Source organism: Pseudophryne corroboree, chromosome 9 (genome assembly GCF_028390025.1).
Source record: "Pseudophryne corroboree isolate aPseCor3 chromosome 9, aPseCor3.hap2, whole genome shotgun sequence".
Lineage (NCBI taxonomy): Eukaryota > Metazoa > Chordata > Amphibia > Anura > Myobatrachidae > Pseudophryne > Pseudophryne corroboree.
The window spans coordinates 24,047,969-24,072,562 of NC_086452.1; the positions used below are offsets into that span (position 1 = coordinate 24,047,969).

The following is a 24,594-nucleotide window of genomic DNA, read 5'->3' on the forward strand; positions in this document are numbered from 1 at the left end:
TGCATCAGCTCAGTGCTGATACGCTGTGTCTCCTTTCTGGCCATGGTGGCCGCCGGCTCCGGTATGCGCTGGGGATCTCGCGTGAGTAACGAGATTCTGCACATGCGCAGAGGAGCCAGCGGCCGCCACAGCCAGGTACAATGCTGTGGTCTATGGGCATTGCTACCTGCAGCTGTCGGAACAGCTGACCGCTCGTACATTGCCCACGCTTATTGGCTTGCTATCTTCTAGATAGCAGCGCCGATATGGACAGGGGCGCATAGCGCTCCTGTCACCTTGCAGACACCGCTGCCATCATACATGGGGGAGAAGTGGTACAGCAGTCACATTCCGTCCAGCTACAGTCAGACTACTAATCCTACGATAATCAATGATGACTGGAGGCTAACAGAACTGTCTCACACAGTGAACTCTCGGTGACCTAATGTGCCAACCTGTCAGGTTACTTCAGGACAGGACACACCCCCTGGTGGCCGCACATAAGTAGTAGCGGGCGGAGGCGGCAGTCACTGCTCGGGTCACCAGGAGCTGCAGGCTGAGAGCTCACGTGTAACGGTAACATAGACTATTGCATTTCTCATTGTGCTATAGCAAGTCTCATAGGGCTGTCAGTGCATGCTGAGGCTTGTAGTGCCACATCAGCAGGAGATTCCAAAGTTTCTTGTCTCTGATTGGATACAGGAATGCAGCAATCATTGACCTGACCCACTTGTGTCCTCTCTAAAAGGCATAGTACATCTGCCCCTATGAGAGATGGGTCACCAGGTTTATATAATAGGGTGTCACTGCAGCAGAGCATAGGTCGCCTGAATATTATGCCATAAATAGTGCTATTACAGTGGTGCAAGTAGAAATTCTTTCTTAGTGGTAGATAGTAAAAATGGGCATGATCATGTGTCATAAGGTGGCATGGTCACACACAACTAGGGGAGTGGCCACATTCTGAATAAATAACACAGTGCCCGTAGCGTGGCGAGCGCAGCGATCCCGTAAAGGGTACTTTTGCACTCTCCCCACTGCCGGCATTCCGACAGCCAGCCAATCGTAGTAGACTGCGTACACACTATGCAATATCACATAGAGGGCCTAATTCTGAGTTGATCGCAGCAGCAATTTTGTTAGCAGTTGGGCAAAACCATGTGCACTGAGGGGGAGCAGATATAACATGTGCAGAGAGAGTTAGATTTGGGTGGGGTGTGTTCAAACTGAAATCTAAATTGCAGTGTAAAAATAAAGCAGCCAGTATTTACCCTGCACAGAAACAAAATAACCCACCCAAATCTAACTCTGCACATGTTACATCTGCCCCACCTGCAGTGCACATGGTTTTGCCCAACTGCTAGCAAACTTGCTGCTGCGATCAACTCAGAATTACCCCCAGAATCTGGCTGACATCAGCCGGTTCCTAATGATATTGTATGATGTGTACACTAGATATAGGGGTAATTCCAAGTTGATCGCAGCAGGAATTTTGTTAGCAGTTGGGCAAAACCATGTGCACTGCAGGGGGGGCAGATGTAACATGTGCAGGAGGGGGCGGGAACGGGGCATCAACGCTCCATTTGAGGGGGCGTGGTCCAAACAACACAGCTGCTGCGGCCAAAAGCATAGCGGGTAGCCGACTGCCTTCGCAGGGAGCTCCTTGTTAGGTGCAAAAGCATTGCCGCTGTGCAATATTTTTGCACTTCTGTGGTGGGAGGGGGGGCCTGGCAGGTGCGGCGGACTAGCCCTGTGCTGGACGTCCCCTCGCACGTCAGAGATTTTGAACGTAGATGTGCGGTTTTTCACACATCTACGATCAGCTCTGAATTAGGCCCCTTATCTCTTGGATTCTTTGCTTGTGAAAGCTATATATTTGCTTTTGGAGCAGAACGGACTGTACTACAAAGAAACTAGCCCTCGTGGGCGCAATACACCCTGTGCAGCTCTAATACTGATGACTGGCCCGCTGCGTGGCACAGGACCAGCTGCTGGTAATTGTAATCGGAAAATTAAGCGACCAACCCTTTCCCACTTATGAGAACTGTTAAATGGCGACGCACAAAGGTAACAAGCGAAAAATTCACCACATGCAAACAAATCCACAAAGTAAATATATAATAGAATAGTCTGTAAAACATTTACAAGGTGGTTACATAAACTGCGCTGGCTCAGATATAATGAGGTTTGCTGGCAGCGACTTGTTAAAGAGCAAACTACAACTACATTAATCTGGTGCAAATGATGTGTACAGGTATACCGTTATCCATATGGCATTGTGCACCTGATAACCACCTGACCTGATATCCGAACATCTGGATCAATGTAGTTTGTGCTACACAATAATAGACCTTGTTAGATCGGAGTCCAGTTTATGAGCAGTTTATAACTGTATATACAGTATTTTTTTCCCTGGAATATAATATATTTGATATTGTAGGTTTGGTTGAATAAATGTGCATTTATATCTGGTTTGTCTTGAAACGCATTGAGGATTGGGTTATGAACGGATCTGTTACATATTTAGGGGGAATTCAATTAGCCGCGGTAATCAGTTTTCATGGTAAAAACAGAATTTTTCGTGACCTGCAATAAGCCCCTATCCAATTGACTGCGATATAATTGCCAGCGATAATTCTCCATCGGATTTACCGCAAATTTCACGTCTCCACCTCTGTGCAGGCAATGAGCTTGGGGGAAATCCCTATTTTAAGGTAAAACTGTTGCGATTTGGGGGGTCATTCCGAGTTGATCACTAGCTGCATTCGTTCGCTGTGCAGCGACCAGGCAAAAAAAACGGCACTTCTGTGTGCGTATGCGGCGCAATGCGCATGCACAGCGTACTATTACAACGAATGATGTAGTTTCACACAAGGTCTAGTGAAGCTTTTCAGACGCACTGCTGGCCGCAGAGTGATTGACATGAAGTGGGCGTTTCTGGGTGTCAACTGACCGTTTTCAGGGAGTGTTCTGAAAAACACAGGTGTGCCAGGAAAAATGCAGGCGTGGTTGGGCGAACGCAGGGCGTGTTTGTGACGTCAAATCAGGAACTGAATGGTCTGAAGTGATCACAAGCGCTGAGTAGGTTTTGAGCTACTCTGAAACTGCACAAAATTATTTTGTAGCCGCTCTGCGATCCTTTAGTTCGCACTTCTGCTAAGCTAAAATACACTCCCAGTGGGCGGCGGTATAGCGTTTGCACGGCTGCTAAAAACTGCTAGCGAGCGATCAACTCGGAATGAGGGCCTTGGTTCAGAACCCCTGGGACATTTCCCTGAATGACTAATTAGGCACTTTTGGTTGGGGGTGCCAAAAGAAGAACACTTGCTATATATAATTATGTACTATTTTGTTTGCTTTTTTAGAAAATTTTGAAATAACAGAAATATTTTTATTATGACAACTAATGGACTTCTATACTGTCCAGGAGCGGTTCTTGGTGCGGGTGAGCAGTGCCTGAGCCTGGGGCGCTGCGGCCTGTGGGCGCGGCCGCAGTCAACCCGCAGGCGCCCGCAGCTTACCTGCACCCCGATCCCCGGCTGCAGCAGATGCTGTGGGCTGTGTGGGCGTCCGCTGCAGCCGGTGCACCTGTCAGACGCTAGAGGTCATTATTGACCTCTAGTGTCTGTGCGGCGCTGCTATGGGAGAGACGTCATGACGTCTCTGCCATAGAGAGGAGCTGCGGGCGGCCAGACGGAGCAGCAGCAGCGGTTGGGAAGCAGGAGCGGGGCAGTGGTAAGTATTGCTTTTTTTTGTGTGTGTTTGTAAGTGGCTACTAAGGGGCACAACTACTGGGGCAAATCTACTGGGGGCATAGCTACAGGGGGCAAATCTCCTGGGGGCACAGCTACAGGGGGTATCAACTGGGGGCACAACTACTGGGGACATAACTGTGGCCCCTCCCCTATGAAGCCACGCCCCTATTTTTTGGCACGCGCCTTCGGCGTGCACTAACTGTTTTACCACTGGGGGGGGCGCCAGTGGAAACTTTTGCACTGGGCGCCACAAGGTGTAGAACCGGCCCTGCTGTCTTCCTTTCTTAGTTTTGGCTTTTTGGGGGGGGGCACAGGCAGATTCCATCATTCTTTCCTACACTTTTTGCTGGTTTTTACGGCAAGAATTATCGCAAGTATCCCGTTTTCCTGAATTTGGAATAGGATAGGTCGAATCACACAAACCTGTCATCAGCCACTTTTCATGGTGATTTTTTGGGGATGTCCACGAAAAGTCAGATTGCGGTAAATAACCGCATTCTCGTGGACAACTGAGTTCCCTCTTTAGTGATCTGTAGACTTTCAGCTCCTCCAGGCCAGCTGTCCAGTCAGCACCGTCCAATGGATAATCCGTGAATTGGCAGCAGCAGTACACAGTGACGCTGGGGCTATACTATATGTTTCCAGAGTTATTACCCCAAATGTAAAGACAATGGGGCCGATTCAGACCAGATCACAGCAGGCGTGGGTATGGGTCGTTGAGTTGACCTCACTTAGGTTGACAGTCATTGGGTCGACCACTGAAGGTCGACAGGCACTAGGTCAACATGGGCGTTAGGTCGACAGGTAAAAAGGTTGACCTGAGTTTTTTAACTGTGTTTGGTGTTGTTTTCTCCGTAAAGTGACAGGGAACCCCAATTAGTGCACCGTGTCCCCGCGCATGGCTCGCAGGCACGGTGCCTCGCTCCGCTCGGCACAATTTACTGTTCCAATCGTAGTCCACGTGGACTGTTAAGTATGAAAAAATCCAAAAAAGTGAAAAAAATTGTGAAAAACTCATGTCGACCTTTTAACCTGCCGACCTAGTACATGTCGATATATTGCCTGTCGACCTAACAGCATTGTCGACCTAATCAGTGTTGACCTAAGTTGTGTCGACCCAATGACCGTATCCCGCGGGCGATCAGGCACAATCTGTGCATGCATATGCACCGCAATATGCAGGCGCGTCGCACGGGTACAAAGTGGATCGCCGCTCAGCGATGGGTTTGTGCAAAGGATCCATTCGCACGGGCGATCGCAAGGAGATTGACAGGAAGAGGGTGTTTGTGGGTGGCAACTGACTGTTTTCAGGGAGTGGTTGGAAAAATGCAGGCGTGTCCAAGCGTTTACAGGGAGGGTTCCTGACATCAAATCCGGTCCTGAACAGGCTGAAGTGATCGCAGCGGCTGAGTAAGTCCTGGGCTGCTCAGAGACTGCACAAAATCAGTTTGTACAGCTCTGCTACAAATATGTGCACACACTTGCACAGCGAAATATACTCCCCTGTAGGTGGCGACTATCTGATCGCAGCAGTTCAAAAATCGCTGCCCAGTGATCAGATCTGAATTAGCCCCAATGCCAGGTCCTGTCTACCCTAAAGAGTCATACTATTTAGTATATTATTTATCTAGTAGCAGTGTGTTCTGCAGGAGACGCACAATTACCTGCCCCAGTGACTCTCATCTAATTGCCTGACCACCTGCACACCTATATACCATTAGTTCGGTAGAATCCATTGGCCTACAAGTATGTGTTTGGGAGGGAACCAAAGTTTCCAGGGTTTGCATCCAGTTAAAGGAACGTTCTAGGGGGCTTCAGACTCCTATCTATCTATCTATATCTATCTATATCTATCTATCTATCTATCTATCTATCTATCTATCTATCCTTCTATCCTCACTCACTCACTCATCACTAAGTCTCTTACTTCACGATATGTTAGGAAGATGAAATGTAACACAGGTATTCTGCAGGTGGGAATTAGGATAATTATGAAACTAGAAGTTTTTTTTATAAACCTCCCCTAAGGGGATGAAAAGGGGGATGACATAATGACGTCATTACCCATGCGTGACTTGCGTTGCATGAACGATAACGCCCAAACGGACAATCGGATCAAAATTTGGATTGCACCTCCAGGGTGTAGAATTGAATAAACTACAAAATGGTCCTGTCACTTTTTACCGTATCTACTACAGGTGGTGAATATAAGCGCTTGATCCTACAGAAAAATATATTATGTGTTTTGCAGATAAACTAACATGTCATCAGTGGGAAGATTCATGCGCGCTATCCGTGTCCAGGAATTTGGGAACCCTGATGTTCTCAAACTCTCTCCAGATGTCCTGGTGCCTTCCCCAGGAGACGGCCAGGTACAGACCTCTTACTTATCAGTTACTGCAGGGAAGACCGTAGTCACAGCATTTGAACATTGATGGTCATTTACACCTTAATCAACAGGTCTTTGCTTCCCACATGAATTCAACATACTGCGTCAAATACTGAATGGCTTTTCCTAATGTCCAATCTCCATTTTCCTCAATTTGCCACATGCAGAGATGTGGGGTGTTTGTAAGGGAATGCTCTTCATGGGAGTGTTGTGTTTGTTGGGGTGCCCTAGTGAATACTTTTGACTGGGGGGGGTTTGGTGCTGCTGGAGTGTTGATACTCTTGATGGGTGGGTGCTGGTAGGGAATGCTTTGGATGGGTATGGGGGGTTCTTCTGGTGAATGTGAAAGCCATCAACCTCTCTTGCCTATGAGCGACTGGTATGAAGTCATTCCGCTGTCTATGTAGGTGAACGGAATGCTTGATTCATGGCTGTACTGGGCAGGGCCATCTTTTTGTATGGGCTCAATGGGCACTTGCCCAAGGGCCCCAGGAGTCTAAGGGCCCTAGGCTGATATCTGAGGATCCCCTCTTTCCAGGGGTACCAGATTTTTGAAAATCGTCCCTGGGGAACCGGAGATATCTGACTTCAAAGCAGTGGTTACCATCCAAGCCTGATAATTGCTCTTCCCAGCGAGATATCTCAGGTTCTATCTGGCATAGAGATTTTCTGAGGGTATACTTCAAAAGCTGGGACTCTCCCCTTTCGGTGGACAGGGGGAGCTGTCTCTACTGGCAGCTTGTCTCTACTATGCCCAGAACCAGAGATATCAGTCTTCCAGCAGCCGGCCCCTGCTCCAGCTCCACACGCTAGGTATGCAGTTTTATATTTTCGTTGATAGATTGCTCTGGCTCCTGAACTCTGATCCCCAAGTCCCCAGTACCTCCGTAAAGGTGGGATTCTCTAGTTTTCTGTATACCATTCAAAGCTAAGAAATCTATTTCCAGGAACTGGAGATATCTGCAGTTAAACAAGCTGCCCCCCCCCCCCCCCCCCACCACCACCACCACCACCACCACCAGAAAATGATGAATATTAAGCCCACTCCACTATCCACCTCTCCCCTGCATATTAAATACCCCCTACCACCCTGGAAGTCATGTACCGGGGCCCCTTCCATCAGCCCAATGCCCCCTACTATAGTTTAGTGTTCTCTCTCCCGCCACATCTGTGCAGTAAAAGAGTAATTAGCAGAAATTACAGCTCCAGGTCCTACATGCTGAGCAGAAGATGTAACACCCCCTACCGCCCGCGAGACATCACAGCTACCCCTGATAGCACCCACCACCTCTACCGCTGGAGGATAGGTAGGTGCCCCAGTTCATTACTTTGCCCAGGGGCCTACACTGCTGTTAAGATCGCCCTGGCCACTGGATTTGGTACTTTGGGGTCTATTTACTAAGCATTGGATGGAGATAAAGTGCACGGAGATAAAGTAACAGCCAATCAGCTCCTCACTGTCATTTTTCAAACAGTCTGTGACATGCCAGGTAGTTGCTGATTGGCTGGTACTTTATCTCCATCCAAGGCTTAGTAAATAGACCCCTTTTCTGTTACATTAACAGTTGTGCCTGTTTTTTGCTTTCTTAAAGGTTTTAATCAAAGTTCACGCCTGTGGGGTGAATCCAGTGGAAACTTATATCAGATCTGGTCTCTTTTACATAAAGCCGAGCTTGCCGTACACCCCTGGCTCTGACGTAGCGGGAGTTGTGGATGATGTTGGGAAAAACGTAACTTCATTTAAGGTAACTGATGAGCTTTGTCGCAACTGGCTGGTCGATTCTTCAGATACATCAAACTGAGAATCACCACCAGTAACTTGTGGTTACCTTATCATGTGCGGTTAATCAAACATGGTAACTGCCACCAGCAAAGGAACACACACACAAAAATCAATGTATTGACACCAGATAGTCCTTTGCTGCTACCTGCATACAGAATTATTAACTGCACACTCACTTATGCTCAAATTAATTGTATTTTAATTCAAACAAAATAATCCAAGGTATGATTGCAAAAATATAAGTTTACAAATATGGACAGGAAATACAGTGTACAATCTCAAAAAAAAATAAAAATGAATAACATTTTAGAAACCTAGCACTTACTCAAAAGATCTTAGGCATTTCTGTTGTGGGGGACTTCACAATTTAAGAGGTATGGTGCATTTCCAGCTCGTGGCTGATTTGAAATGAACACCCAACATGGAGGGAGAAGTATGGTTATACCTCCACAGCAGCACTTGCTCCCTCCCATCTTTTTTGTTTTATCTATCTCATGCCTGGACACTGGACATTAAGGGATTATACGCTCCCTCCACGTAGTTGTCTTGCAATAGATAGGGATAGAGAATGAATGATTTCCATCCTCCAGTTTTATTGCTCGGTACTAGCTTAGAGATTGCTATCTAAATCTGACTCAGACATACATATTTCTTCTCCCAGGTTCGTGTATGCTTAAGGTCACATACAGGACACAGTGGCAAATGCAGGATTTGCATGGGGGGGTTTCCAGAGCTGGGTGGAGCCAATCACGGGGGTGGGGACTGAGGTGACCCAGTATATGCTGGGTCCGTAAAACTAGTGTGTCTGTGTGTATATATGTGTATGTGTGTGTGTATATATATATATATATATATATATATATATATATATATATATACACTGCTCAAAAAAATAAAGGGAACACTAAAATAACACATCCTAGATTTGAATGAATGAAATATTCTTATTAAATACTTTGTTCTTTACATAGTTGAATGTGCTGACAACAAAATCACACAAAAATTATCAATGGAAATCAAATTTATTAACCCATGGAGGTCTGGATTTGGAGTCACACTCAAAATTAAAGTGGACAAACACACTAAAGGCTGATCCAACTTTGATGTAATGTCCTTAAAACAAGTCAAAATGAGGCTCATTTTCAAACTTCCTGAGCAACGCCGTTCACTTTCTCAGCAAGTGTGTATGCCGCCAAGCGATGCGTGGCCCCGCGGGTCGTTACTGACCCTCGCTGTTGGCAGTGTATGCAGCTCAATTTGGACTGTCTTCCAAGAGCTGCCTGCACGGCCTGTCCGCTGCGTGACGTCACTGAGCGATCTGTTCGTCATATTGCTCAGTGTGTATGCATTGCCACTGACCGCCCGGCCCGGGAGGGGGGGGAAACAATAGGTGATGTAGCTCATAGAGCATGTCGCCTAGTATGTACCCACCTTAAATGTCACATCCCCTTCCAAGCTTTTGTTAAGAGTGTATAAATAATATAGTCAATGGAACCTAATACTTTCTGTTAGTCGCTGATGATACTTATTAGAGGATTTATTTTCAGACGTGTCCTTCGTCATGTGATATAGGGGGTCATTCCGAGTTGATCGCAAGCTGCCGTTCGCAGCGCAGCGATGAGGCTAAAAAAACGGCACTTCTGTGCATGCGTATGCATCGCAATGCGCACGCGCGACGTACGGGTACAATGTCCATTGTGGTTTAGCACAGATTCTAGCGATCCTTTCATTCGCACTGGCGGCCGCAAGAAGATTGACAGGAAAGGGGCATTTCTGGGTGTCAACTGGCCGTTTTCAGGGAGTGCTTAGAAAAACGCAGGCGTGCCAGGGAAAACGCAGGCGTGGTTGGGCGAACGCTGGGTGGGTGTGTGACGTCAAAAGCCAAACCTCCAACGTTAGATTCAACGCACACGAAGAGCAAGTTCAGGGCTGGTCTTGTTTTGCACAAAAAGGTTTTGCAGGCGCTCTGCTGCACAAGCGTTTGCACTTCTGCTAAGCGAACATACACTCCCCGGTGGGCGGAGACAATGCGTTTGCAGTGCTGCTAAAACTAGCTAGCGAGTGACCAACTCGGAATGACCCCCATAGTGTGCAGCTGCCACTGAAGAGCTGGAGATCAAGTTTACTCCTATATTTCTAATGGAATCTATTTTGCATGGTGCATCTTGAATTGGGCTGGGCGGAATATCTCTGTACTTTGGTGCGCAGCTGTGGTGTTCTTCCTAATGAGCTCCATTTGAGGCTGTGCGTTAGACTGACCCATTATTCTGGAGAATGCAGCCTATTATTTCACTAGTAGCCAGGGACAGACCTCGGGTACTTCTGACTTACAGTGAAAGCTGCCACCTTCTACTCTACAGCAATACTATAATGGAGCATTTCTTAGGAACCAGTGACATGATGTTCCTTGGTGATGCCACCAGCAAATGGGTAGGCTGCTTCTACTAACAAGGGCGCTAAGGCAAGTATTAAAGACTAGATACCTAGTATACGGTAGTTACCAACTTAGGGGGACATTTACTAAGCAGTGATAAGAGCGGAGAAGTGAGCCAGTGGAGAGGTTGCCCCATCAACCAATCAACAGGTCTGTATCATTTTATAGTATGCAAATTATAGATGTTACTTCAGTGCTGATTGGTTGTCATGGGCAACTTCTCCACTGGCTCACTTCTCCGCTCTTATCACTGCTTAGTAAATGTTCCCCATAATGTGTTTTTTTTTTTTTTTTTTTGTTTGTTCCCCACTCAAAATGAAACCACCAACCCTGGTCTTAATATAATGCTACACTGTTTGGAGTATCTGTGTATAATGTTCTGTGGGCCTAATTCAAGGTTGACTGCAAAATAACATTTTCCTCTAATGGGCAAAACCATGTGCACTGCAGGTATGGCAGAAGTAACATGTGCAGAGAGAGTTAGATTTGGGTGGGTTATATTGTTTCTGTGCAGGGTAAATACTGGCTGCTTTGTTTTTTACACTGCAATTTAGATTTCTGTTTGAACATACCCCCACCCAAATCTAACTCTCTCTGCACATGTTACATCTGCCCCACCTGCAGTGCACATGGTTTTGCCCATTAGAGGAAAAATAAGAATTTACTTACCGATAATTCTATTTCTCATAGTCCGTAGTGGATGCTGGGGACTCCGAAAGGACCATGGGGAATAGCGGCTCCGCAGGAGACTGGGCACAAAAGTAAAAGCTTTAGGACTACCTGGTGTGCACTGGCTCCTCCCCCTATGACCCTCCTCCAAGCCTCAGTTAGGATACTGTGCCCGGACGAGCGTACACAATAAGGAAGGATTTTGAATCCCGGGTAAGACTCATACCAGCCACACCAATCACACCGTACAACTTGTGATTTGAACCCAGTTAACAGCATGATAACAGAGGAGCCTCTGAAAAGATGGCTCACAACAATAATAACCCGATTTTTGTAACAATAACTATGTACAAGTATTGCAGACAATCCGCACTTGGGATGGGCGCCCAGCATCCACTACGGACTATGAGAAATAGAATTATCGGTAAGTAAATTCTTATTTTCTCTAACGTCCTAGTGGATGCTGGGGACTCCGAAAGGACCATGGGGATTATACCAAAGCTCCCAAACGGGCGGGAGAGTGCGGATGACTCTGCAGCACCGAATGAGAGAACTCCAGGTCCTCCTCAGCCAGGGTATCAAATTTGTAGAATTTTGCAAACGTATTTGCCCCTGACCAAGTAGCTGCTCGGCAAAGTTGTAAAGCCGAGACCCCTCGGGCAGCCGCCCAAGATGAGCCCACTTTCCGTGTGGAATGGGCTTTTACAGATTTTGGCTGTGGCAGGCCTGCCACAGAATGTGCAAGCTGCATTGTACTACAAATCCAACGAGCAATCGTCTGCTTAGAAGCAGGGGCACCCAGCTTGTTGGGTGCATACAGGATAAACAGCGAGTCAGATTTTCTGACTCCAGCCGTCCTGGAAACATATATTTTCAGGGCCCTGACTACGTCCAGCAACTTGGAATCCTCCAAGTCCCTAGTAGCCGCAGGCACCACGATAGGTTGGTTTAAGTGAAATGCTGAAACCACCTTAGGGAGAAATTGAGGACGAGTCCTCAATTCTGCCCTGTCCGTATGAAAAATTAGGTAAGGGCTTTTATAGGATAAAGCCGCCAATTCTGAGACACGCCTGGCTGAAGCCAGGGCTAACAGCATTACCACTTTCCATGTGAGATATTTTAAATCCACAGTGGTGAGTGGTTCAAACCAATGTGATTTTAGGAATCCCAAAACTACATTGAGATCCCAAGGTGCCACTGGAGGCACAAAAGGAGGCTGTATATGCAGTACCCCCTTGACAAACGTCTGAACTTCAGGAACTGAAGCTAGTTCTTTTTGGAAGAATATCGACAGGGCCGAAATTTGAACCTTAATGGACCCTAATTTGAGGCCCATAGACAGTCCTGTTTGCAGGAAATGCAGGAATCGACCCAGTTGAAATTCCTCTGTAGGGGCCTTCTTGGCCTCGCACCACGCAACATATTTACGCCAAATACGGTGATAATGTTGCACAGTTACATCCTTCCTGGCTTTGATCAGGGTAGGGATAACTTCATCCGGAATGCCTTTTTCCTTCAGGATCCGGCGTTCAACCGCCATGCCGTCAAACGCAGCCGCGGTAAGTCTTGGAACAGACATGGTCCCTGCTGGAGCAGGTCCTTTCTTAGAGGTAGAGGCCACGGGTCTTCCGTGAGCATCTCTTGAATTTCCGGGTACCAAGTCCTTCTTGGCCAATCCGGAGCCACGAGTATAGTCTTTACACCTCTCCTTCTTATGATTCTCAGTACCTTGGGTATGAGAGGCAGAGGAGGGAACACATATACTGACTGGTACACCCACGGTGTTACCAGAGCGTCCACAGCTATTGCCTGAGGGTCCCTTGACCTGGCGCAATATCTGTCCAGTTTTTTGTTGAGGCGGGACGCCATCATGTCCACCTTTTGGTTTTTCCCAACGGTTCACAATCATGTGAAAGACTTCTGGGTGAAGTCCCCACTCCCCCGGGTGAAGATGGTGTCTGCTGAGGAAGTCTGCTTCCCAGTTGTCCACTCCCGGAATGAACACTGCTGACAGTGCTATCACATGATTTTCCGCCCAGCGAAGAATCCTTGCAACTTCCGTCATTGCCCTCCTGCTTCTTGTGCCGCCCTGTCTGTTTACGTGGGCGACTGCCGTGATGTTGTCCGACTGGATCAACACCGGCTGACCCTGAAGCAGAGGCCTTGCCTGACTTAGGGCATTGTAAATGGCCCTTAGTTCCAGGATATTTATGTGAAGTGACGTTTCCATGCTTGACCACAAGCCCTGGAAATGTTTTCCCTGTGTGACTGCTCCCCAGCCTCTCAGGCTGGCATCCGTGGTCACCAGGACCCAATCCTGAATGCCGAATCTGCGGCCCTCTAGGAGATGAGCACTCTGTAACCACCACAGGAGAGACACCCTTGTCCTTGGAGACAGGGTTATCCGCTGATGCATTTGAAGATGCGATCCGGACCATTTGTCCAGCAGATCCCACTGAAAAGTTCTTGCGTGGAATCTGCCGAATGGAATCGCTTCGTAAGAAGCCACCATCTTTCCCAGGACCCTTGTGCATTGATGCACTGACACTTGGCCTGGTCTTAGGAGGTTCCTGACTAGGTTGGATAACTCCCTGGCTTTCTCCTCCGGGAGAAACACCTTTTTCTGGACTGTGTCCAGAATCATCCCTAGGAACAGCAGACGTGTCGTCGGAATCAGCTGCGATTTTGGAATATTTAGAATCCATCCGTGCTGTCGTAGTACTAATTGAGATAGTGCTACTCCGACCTCTAACTGTTCTCTGGACCTTGCCCTTATCAGGAGATCGTCCAAGTAAGGGATAATTAAGACGCCTTTTCTTCGAAGAAGAATCATCATTTCGGCCATTACCTTGGTAAAGACCCGGGGTGCCGTGGACAATCCAAACGGCAGCGTCTGAAACTGATAGTGACAGTTCTGTACCACAAACCTGAGGTACCCTTGGTGAGAAGGGCAAATTGGGACATGGAGGTAAGCATCCTTGATGTCCAGAGACACCATATAGTCCCCTTCTTCCAGGTTCGCTATCACTGCTCTGAGTGACTCCATCTTGAACTTGAACCTTTTTATGTAAGTGTTCAAGGATTTCAGATTTAAAATGGGTCTCACCGAGCCGTCCGGCTTCGGTACCACAAACAGCGTGGAATAATACCCCTTTCCCTGTTGTAGGAGGGGTACCTTGATTATCACCTGCTGGGAATACAGCTTGTGAATGGCTTCCAATACCGCCTCCCTGTCGGGGGGAGACGTTGGTAAAGCAGACTTCAGGAACCGGCGAGGGGGAGACGTCTCGAATTCCAATTTGTACCCCTGAGATACTACCTGCAGGATCCAGGGGTCCACTTGCGAGTGAGCCCACTGCGCGCTGAAATTCTTGAGACGGGCCCCCACCGTGCCTGAGTCCGCTTGTAAGGCCCCAGCGTCATGCTGAGGACTTGGCAGAACCGGGGGAGGGCTTCTGTTCATGGGAAGAGGCTGTCTGCTGCAGTCTTTTTCCCCTTCCTCTGCCCCGGGGCAGATATGAGTGGCCTTTTGCCCGCTTGCCCTTATGGGGACAAAAGGACTGAGCCTGAAAAGACGGTATCTTTTTCTGCTGAGAGGTGACCTGGGGTAAAAAGGTGGATTTCCCAGCCGTTGCCGTGGCCACCAGGTCCGATAGACCGACCCCAAATAACTCCTCCCCTTTATACGGCAATACTTCCATATGCCGTTTGGAATCCGCATCACCTGACCACTGTCGCGTCCATAACCCTCTTCTGGCAGAAATGGACATCGCACTTACTCTTGATGCCAGAGTGCAAATATCCCTCTGTGCATCTCGCATATATAGAAATGCATCCTTTAAATGCTCTATAGTTAATAATATATTGTCCCTGTCCAGGGTATCAATATTTTCAGTCAGGGAATCCGACCAAGCCACCCCAGCACTGCACATCCAGGCTGAGGCGATTGCTGGTCGCAGTATAATACCAGTATGTGTGTATATACTTTTTAGGATATTTTCCAGCTTCCTATCAGCTGGTTCCTTGAGGGCGGCCGTATCAGGAGACGGTAACGCCACTTGTTTTGATAAGCGTGTGAGCGCCTTATCGACCCTAGGGGGTGTTTCCCAACGTGCCCTAACCTCTGGCGGGAAAGGGTATAATGCCAATAATTTTTTAGAAATTAGCAGTTTTTTATCGGGGGAAACCCACGCTTCATCACACACTTCATTTAATTCATCTGATTCAGGAAAAACTACGGGTAGTTTTTTCACACCCCACATAATACCCTTTTTTGTGGTACTTGTAGTATCAGAAATGTTCAAAACCTCCTTCATTGCCGTGATCATGTAACGTGTGGCCCTACTGGAAAATACGTTTGTTTCCTCACCGTCGACACTGGAGTCAGTGTCTGTGTCTGTATCGACCTGAGGTAACGGGCGTTTTAGAGCCCCTGACGGTGTTTGAGACGCCTGGACAGGTATTAACTGATTTGCCGGCTGTCTCATGTCGTCAACAGTCTTTTGTAAAGTGCTGACACTATCACGTAATTCTTTCCATAAGACCATCCAGTCAGGTGTCGACTCCCTAGGGGGTGACATCACTAACACAGGCAATTGCTCCGCCTCCACACCATTTTCCTCCTCATACATGTCGACACAACGTACCGACACACAGCACACACACAGGGAATGCTCTGACAGAGGACAGGACCCCACTAGCCCTTTGGGGAGACAGAGGGAGAGTTTGCCAGCACACACCAGAGCGCTATATATATATATATATATATATATATGGATAACCTTATATAAGTGTTTTTCCCTGATATAGCTGCAATATATATTTATCTGCCAAATTAGTGCCCCCCCTCTCTTGTTTTACCCTGTTTCTGTAGTTCAGGACTGCAGGGGAGAGTCAGGGAGCCTTCCTCCAACGGAGCTGTGAGGAAAAAATGGCGCCAGTGTGCTGAGGAGATAGGCTCCGCCCCCTTCTCGGCGGCCTTTCTCCCGCTTTTTTATGGAAAAATTGGCAGGGGTTAAATGCATCCATATAGCCCAGGAGCTATATGTGATGTATTTTTTGCCAAAAAAGGTCTTTTTATTGTGTCTCAGGGCGCCCCCCCCCAGCGCCCTGCACCCTCAGTGACCGGAGTGTGAAGTGTGCTGAGAGCAATGGCGCACAGCTGCGGTGCTGTGCGCAGGGCCGGTGCAAGGTATCTCGGCACCCTAGGCAAAACTTCAGCGTAACCCACCCCCCACCCCCACCCCAAAAACAAAACACTTGCTCTCCTTGGTGTCTGAATGCCTGTGTCTCTCACATTTACTTACTCCTCGCATTTTGCCTGCTACCCATTCGGCTCCTTCTTCCCTCTCAACCCCTGCCCCCCCCCCCCCACTCCCCCCTCATTCCCCGCACCTCTCATTGCTTGTTTCACTCCCTGCCTGTATCCTTGACCCACTGCCTACCTGATTCCTTCTCTCAGCCCCACACCTCTCACTACCTTTTTTTCTTTAACCCCTAGCCCCTCTCCCCAATGCAATTTCTCATCCAATGCAGCTCCTTTCCCAACATAGACATCTCAAATCAGGAGCACCACGGCAGATATGGTGGCAATTTAAAATTAGTACAGTCACTCACACAGGAGTCACCCACTGTCGCACACATTCACACACAGCAGTCACCCAATGTCACCCACACACAGCAGTCATTCACTGGCACCCATATACAGCATTCACCCAATGTAACCCACAATGTCAACCACACACAAACAATGCACCCAGTAGTGCTCACCTAGTGCCACCTTGCACTGCGCAGCTGGCTGGGAGGAGCCCGGGAGTCAGCTGTCATCCGCAGCCGCTATGTGTCTAGCCAGATAACTGGAAAAGTGTGGTACATTAGCTGCAGCTGGTGTGACAGCTGTTCAGCGGCTCAGGGCAGCTCAATGTCAGGATCAGCCACACAGCAGCAACAGCCGGGGGCGGGAGGGCGCATGGTCATTGAGGATGTCCCGGGTCCTAATGTTGCTGTGTTTTTAGTGCAAAGGGGAGGTCTTGACCCTCCTCAGCCTGGCCCTGGCAGCACAAGATGCAGAAGGTGGGGAGGCAGCGGGTAACATTTGGGAGCACAATCGCGGGAGGGGGGGGGGCTGGTAATGATGCAGAGAGGAGGAAGTAACATTCAGGAGCATAATTGCGCGCGGGGGGGGGGGAGATCGCGGTGAGCGAAAAAGCTTGTGGGTCCCAGTGACCCATTACTTTAAAAAAATGGGGTCCTATTCCACTGTTTCTGGGTCCCATCTCTATATGCCGCACCTACACCTTCTCTATATACCGCACCTACACCATCTCTATATACCGCACCTACACCATCTCTATATACCGCACCTACACCATCTCTATATACCGCACCTACACCATCTCTATATACCGCACCTACACCATCACTATATACCGCACCTACACCTTCTCTATATACCGCACCTACACCATCTCTATTTACCACACCTACACCATCTCTATATACCGCACCTACACCACACCTTCTCTATATGACGCACCTACACCTTCTTTATATGCCGCACCTACACCTTCTCTGTATGCCGCACCTACACCTTCTCTATATGCCGCACCTACACCTTCTCTATATGCCGCACCTACACCTTCTCTATATGCCGCACCTACACCATCTCTATATGCCGCACCTACACCATCCCTATATGCCGCACCTACACCATCCCTATATACCGCACCTACACCATCACTATATACCGCACCTACACCTTCTCTATATGCCGCACCTACACCTTCTCTATATGCCGCACCTACACCATCTCTATATGCCGCACCTACACCTTATCTATATGCCGCACCTACACCATCCCTATATACCGCACCTACACCATCACTATATACCGCACCTACACCATCTCTATATACCACACCTACACCATCTCTATATACCGCACCTACACCATCACTATATACCGCACCTACACCATCTCTATATGCCGCACCTACACCTTCTCTATATGCCGCACCTACACCATCTCTATATGCCGCACCTACACCTTCTCTATATGCCGCACCTACACCATCTCTATATGCCGCACCTACACCATCTCTATATGCCGCACCTACACCATCCCTATATGCCGCACCTACACCATCCCTATATACCGCACCTACACCATCACTATATACCGCACCTACACCTTCTCTATATGCCGCACCTACACCTTCTCTATATGCCGCACCTACACCATCTCTATATGCCGCACCTACACCTTATCTATATGCCGCACCTACACCATCCCTATATACCGCACCTACACCATCACTATATACCGCACCTACACCATCTCTATATACCACACCTACACCATCTCTATATACCGCACCTACACCATCTCTATATACCGCACCTACACCATCTCTATATACCGCACCTACACCATCTCTATATGCCGCACCTACACCATCTCTATATGCCGCACCTACACCTTCTCTATATGACGCACCTACACCATCCCTATATACCGCACCTACACCTTCTCTGCATGATGCTCCTGAATAGAACTTTCTGTGTATTGTGAACCTTTCTAAACCAATAGAAGAAACCAGAACTACATGGCTGAAGTTTCTCTGCAAATTGAGATTGTCCTGGGGGATAAGGTGTTAACAGTCACAGATTCCCATGTAGGGGTGGGGGGCAGTGTAGCACATTCCAAGAAGCTGTGGCAGACACTACTGTGTACTATGCATTGCTTCAGTCAGTGTTTCTGTACACGTGCAGCAGGGAGCAGTGACCGGTCAGCCGGAGCTGGAGACGGAGAGCACTGCCTGGTGCTTCAGCCTGAATGTGAGTGTATGTCACAGCAGAACAGACAGAACCAGTGTGAGTTACCTTACATCGTTCTGCACTGCACATTTCCTCTGTGTGCTGTGCTTGAACAGCATCGTAGGTAACCACTGTTGGAGGGTGATGTGAAGAACGTCGGGTTCCTTAGTTCCGGGGGAGGAGAGAAGAGAGAGGGAGGGAGGGCTGTTCAAACTCCCCTGGGACGCGCTGCACTGATATTGGTTTATTTTAATGATTGCTCGCTGTCCCCCTCGCAGGCTGGCTCCTCCTCCACTTCTGCACTGCAGTCGGGCAAGGGAGACTTTAATCATTAAAACAAATCAATATCCGTGCAGCGCATCCCAGGGGACAAGGGGGACCCACCCTGGCACGTATTTGCGAACACTGGAGGTAACATTCGGGAGCGGGGGAGCGGGTGGACGGGGGCGGGGGATGACCCACTCACATTGAACTCATGTTGAACAATTGTCAGCAGGGTGATAAAGCGTTGTCTGATTTATTCAGTGTGCAGTGCCGCCCTCCAGTGGTCGCCGCCCATAGGCAGCTGCCTAAAGCTGCCTAGTGGTAGCGCCGGCCCTGGCTGTGCGCTACCTTATTGAAGACAGGACGTCTTCTGCCGCCGATTTTCCGGACCTCTTCAGTCTTCTGGCTCTGTAAGGGGGACGGCGGCGCGGCTCTGGGACCCATCCATGGCTGTACCTGTGATCATCCCTCTGGAGCTAATGTCCAGTAGCCAAGAAGCCCAATCCACTCTGCACGCAGGTGAGTTCGCTTCTTCTCCCCTTAGTCCCTCGGTGCAGTGAGCCTGTTGCCAGCAGGTCTCACTGAAAATAAAAAACCTAAAACTAAACTTTTTTCTAAGCAGCTCAGGAGAGCCACCTAGACTGCACCCTTCTCGTTCGGGCACAAAAATCTAACTGAGGCTTGGAGGAGGGTCATAGGGGGAGGAGCCAGTGCACACCAGGTAGTCCTAAAGCTTTTACTTTTGTGCCCAGTCTCCTGCGGAGCCGCTATTCCCCATGGTCCTTTCGGAGTCCCCAGCATCCACTAGGACGTTAGAGAAATGTTATTTTGCAATATACTTTGAATTAGGCCCTGTGTCTCTTTATTGGCTGTTTTTATAGATCAGTCCAAATAAAAAAGCAAGTTACTGTGTCAGCAACGTTGTTGCTTTTCTATTTCAAATACTGTTATGCTGAAACAAAATACTTCTCCCGAATGCAGTTCTAAGAATGAGCATAGTAACACTATCACTTGCATCATGGCGTCTGCAGCCTTTGCTCATGGAAGATATAACTGATGCAGGCTGAAGGATTACTGTAAATTGCAGAACTGTGGTAACGTGTTGTGTTCATTTGATGTTGTACAGAAAGGCGATCGTGTGTTCACCACGGCGACCATCACAGGCGGGTACGCGGAGTACACCGTGGCAGCTGAAGATACAGTTTTCCCTTTGCCCAAGAAGCTGAACTTCAAACAAGGAGCCGCCCTGTCTATTCCGTACTTCACCGCCTACCGGGCGCTCTTCACCAAGTCAGTTATATGAATGTCTATTTGCTCTGTTCAGTGGATAATTTCAGGTACTGGCTACCTCTATCCTAAGGTCAAGGGCGTAGCTACCATAGGTGCAGGGAGTGCAGCTGCTATGGGGCCCAGAGCTGAGGGGGCCCATGTTTCCTGCCAAAGTTTTCACTATTGGGTGATGCATAGAGGCCCTTATAAACTTTTGCCTTGGGGCCTGCAATATATCAAGGTATGCCACTGGACCTGCTCATTGTAATATAGTATAAAAATAAAGGGAGGGCATTATAATGTTACATAATATGAACTTCGGAAGAGTAATATGGCAGAATATGAGGTGGAGACACTGTTTGTCATAATGTGTATTAGGGTTACTATGTGGCATAATGTGTATTGGCACATAATGTGAACTGGCACTACTATGGTTCACAAATTTAAATCGGGCACAACATTTAAAAAGGCTCTACTGTGGTTGAGAAAGAACTAGGGCACTAAGAGGGCAGTTGTTAAAATGTACACTTGCTGTGGAGAAATGTCTCTCTAGAAGCATTGTGACAGGGGCCCCTTCAAAATGTTGCTATGGGGCCCACACATTTCTGGCTACGCCCCTGCCTAAGGTGGCTATACACACTATATTATGTGGCCCCTTACTCCATGGAAGTATCCTAAGGTGGCTATACACACTATATTATGTGGCCCCTTACTCCGTGGAAGTATCCTAAGGTGACTATACACACTATATTATGTGGCCCCTTACTCCATGGAAGTATCCTAAGGCGGCTATACACACTATATTATGTGGCCCCTTACTCCATGGAAGTATCCTAAGGTGGCTATACACACTATATTATGTGGCCCCTTACTCCATGGAAGTATCCTAAGGTGGCTATACACACTATATTATCTGGCCCTTACTCCGTGGAAGTATCCTAAGGTGGCTATACACACTATATTATGTGGCCCCTTACTCCATGGAAGTATCCTAAGGTGGCTATACACACTATATTATGTGGCCCCTTACTCCATGGAAGTATCCTAAGGTGGCTATACACACTATATTATGTGGCCCCCTTACTCCATGGAAGTATCCTAAGGTGGCTATACACACTATATTATGTGGCCCCTTACTCCATGGAAGTATCCTAAGGTGGCTATACACACTATATTATGTGGCCCCTTACTCCATGGAAGTATCCTAAGGTGGCTATACACACTATATTATGTGGCCCCTTACTCCATGGAAGTATCCTAAGGTGGCTATACACACTATATTATGTGGCCCTTACTCTGTGGAAGTATCCTAAGGCGGCTATACACACTATATTATGTGGCCCCTTACTCCATGGAAGTATCCTAAGGCGGCTATACACACTATATTATGTGGCCCCTTACTCCATGGAAGTATCCTAAGGTGGCTATACACACTATATTATGTGGCCCCTTACTCCATGGAAGTATCCTAAGGTGGCTATACACACTATATTATGTGGCCCCTTACTCCGTGGAAGTATCCTAAGGTGGCTATACACACTATATTATCTGGCCCCTTACTCCATGGAAGTATCCTAAGGTGGCTATACACACTATATTATCTGGCCCCTTACTCCATGGAAGTATCCTAAGGTGGCTATACACACTATATTATGTATCCCCTTACTCCGTGGAAGTATCCTAAGGTGGCTATACACACTATATTATGTGGCCCCTTACTCCATGGAAGTATCCTAAGGCGGCTATACACACTATATTATGTGGCCCCTTACTCCGTGGAAGTATCCTAAGGTGGCTATACACACTATATTATGTGGCCCCTTACTCCGTGGAAGTATCCTAAGGTGGCTATACACACTATATTATCTGGCCCCTTACTCCGTGGAAGTATCCTAAGGCGGCTATACACACTATATTATGTGGCCCCTTACTCCATGGAAGTATCCTAAGGTGGCTATACACACTATATTATGTGGCCCCTTACTCCATGGAAGTATCCTAAGGTGGCTATACACACTATATTATGTGGCCCCTTACTCCGTGGAAGTATCCTAAGGTGGCTATACACACTATATTATCTGGCCCCTTACTCCATGGAAGTATCCTAAGGTGGCTATACACACTATATTATCTGGCCCCTTACTCCATGGAAGTATCCTAAGGTGGCTATACACACTATATTATGTATCCCCTTACTCCGTGGAAGTATCCTAAGGTGGCTATACACACTATATTATGTGGCCCCTTACTCCATGGAAGTATCCTAAGGCGGCTATACACACTATATTATGTGGCCCCTTACTCCGTGGAAGTATCCTAAGGTGGCTATACACACTATATTATGTGGCCCCTTACTCCGTGGAAGTATCCTAAGGTGGCTATACACACTATATTATCTGGCCCCTTACTCCGTGGAAGTATCCTAAGGCGGCTATACACACTATATTATGTGGCCCCTTACTCCATGGAAGTATCCTAAGGCGGCTATACACACTATATTATGTGGCCCCTTACTCCATGGAAGTATCCTAAGGCGGCTATACACACTATATTATGTGGCCCCTTACTCCGTGGAAGTATCCTAAGGCGGCTATACACACTATATTATGTGGCCCCTTACTCCGTGGAAGTATCCTAAGGCGGCTATACACACTATATTATGTGGCCCCTTACTCCGTGGAAGTATCCTAAGGCGGCTATACACACTATATTATGTGGCCCCTTACTCCATGGAAGTATCCTAAGGCGGCTATACACACTATATTATGTGGCCCCTTACTCCATGGAAGTATCCTAAGGTGGCTATACACACTATATTATGTGGCCCCTTACTCCATGGAAGTATCCTAAGGTGGCTATACACACTATATTATGTGGCCCCTTACTCCATGGAAGTATCCTAAGGTGGCTATACACACTATATTATGTGGCCCCTTACTCCGTGGAAGTATCCTAAGGCGGCTATACACACTATATTATCTGGCCCTTACTCCATGGAAGTATCCTAAGGTGGCTATACACACTATATTATCTGGCCCTTACTCCATGGAAGTATCCTAAGGCGGCTATACACACTATATTATGTATCCCCTTACTCCATGGAAGTATCCTAAGGTGGCTATACACACTATATTATGTGGCCCCTTACTCCATGGAAGTATCCTAAGGTGGCTATACACACTATATTATGTGGCCCCTTACTCCATGGAAGTATCCTAAGGTGGCTATACACACTATATTATGTGGCCCCTTACTCCATGGAAGTATCCTAAGGTGGCTATACACACTATATTATGTGGCCCCTTACTCCGTGGAAGTATCCTAAGGCGGCTATACACACTATATTATCTGGCCCCTTACTCCATGGAAGTATCCTAAGGTGGCTATACACACTATATTGTCTGGCCCCTTACTCCGTGGAAGTATCCTAAGGTGGCTATACACACTATATTATGTATCCCCTTACTCCATGGAAGTATCCTAAGGCGGCTATACACACTATATTATGTGGCCCCTTACTCCATGGAAGTATCCTAAGGCGGCTATACACACTATATTATCTGGCCCCTTACTCCATGGAAGTATCCTAAGGTGGCTATACACACTATATTATGTGGCCCCTTACTCCATGGAAGTATCCTAAGGTGACTATACACACTATATTATCTGGCCCCTTACTCCATGGAAGTATCCTAAGGTGGCTATACACACTATATTATCTGGCCCCTTACTCCATGGAAGTATCCTAAGGTGACTATACACACTATATTATGTGGCCCCTTACTCCGTGGAAGTATCCTAAGGTGGCTATACACACTATATTATGTGGCCCCTTACTCCATGGAAGTATCCTAAGGTGGCTATACACACTATATTATGTGGCCCCTTACTCCATGGAAGTATCCTAAGGCGGCTATACACACTATATTATCTGGCCCCTTACTCCGTGGAAGCTTTTCAGGATAACCTTCAAAGTCCGTTCACAACACAATGCAATACAAGGTAGATTACGTGCAGACAATAATTTTATGATTTCTTTGTAGGAATTTATTTAACTGTAATGATTCAATTAAGCTCTCCCTGCTGTGATTAAAGCTTGCACGACTATAATGCAGAATACATTTCAATATTTGACAACTTATCACACTTAAATGTTAAAACAGAAAATAGGATTTGAATTACCTATCGGTTAATCCTTTTCTCCTTGTCCGTAGAGGATACTGGGGTCCACATTGGT

At 47.5% G+C, this 24,594-nt stretch overlaps 1 protein-coding gene across 3 annotated transcripts in view; it reads left to right on the plus strand.

Moving 5' to 3' along the window:
- Window positions 1-487: 487 nt before the first annotated feature.
- The window catches only part of LOC134957290 (quinone oxidoreductase-like), a 39,740-nt gene continuing 15,633 nt past the window's right edge, over window positions 488-24,594 (plus strand). The window contains exons 1-4 of one of the 3 annotated variants that reach the window (XM_063939063.1): window positions 488-555; window positions 5,986-6,106; window positions 7,716-7,868; window positions 20,215-20,378. In XM_063939063.1, coding sequence (XP_063795133.1) covers window positions 5,996-6,106; window positions 7,716-7,868; window positions 20,215-20,378 — 428 coding nt within the window. In that variant the 5' untranslated portion in view covers window positions 488-555; window positions 5,986-5,995. Of the gene's footprint in view, window positions 556-5,985; window positions 6,107-7,715; window positions 7,869-20,214; window positions 20,426-24,594 lie in introns of those variants that run through there. The other 2 variants (XM_063939064.1, XM_063939065.1) reach the window with 2 other exon arrangements.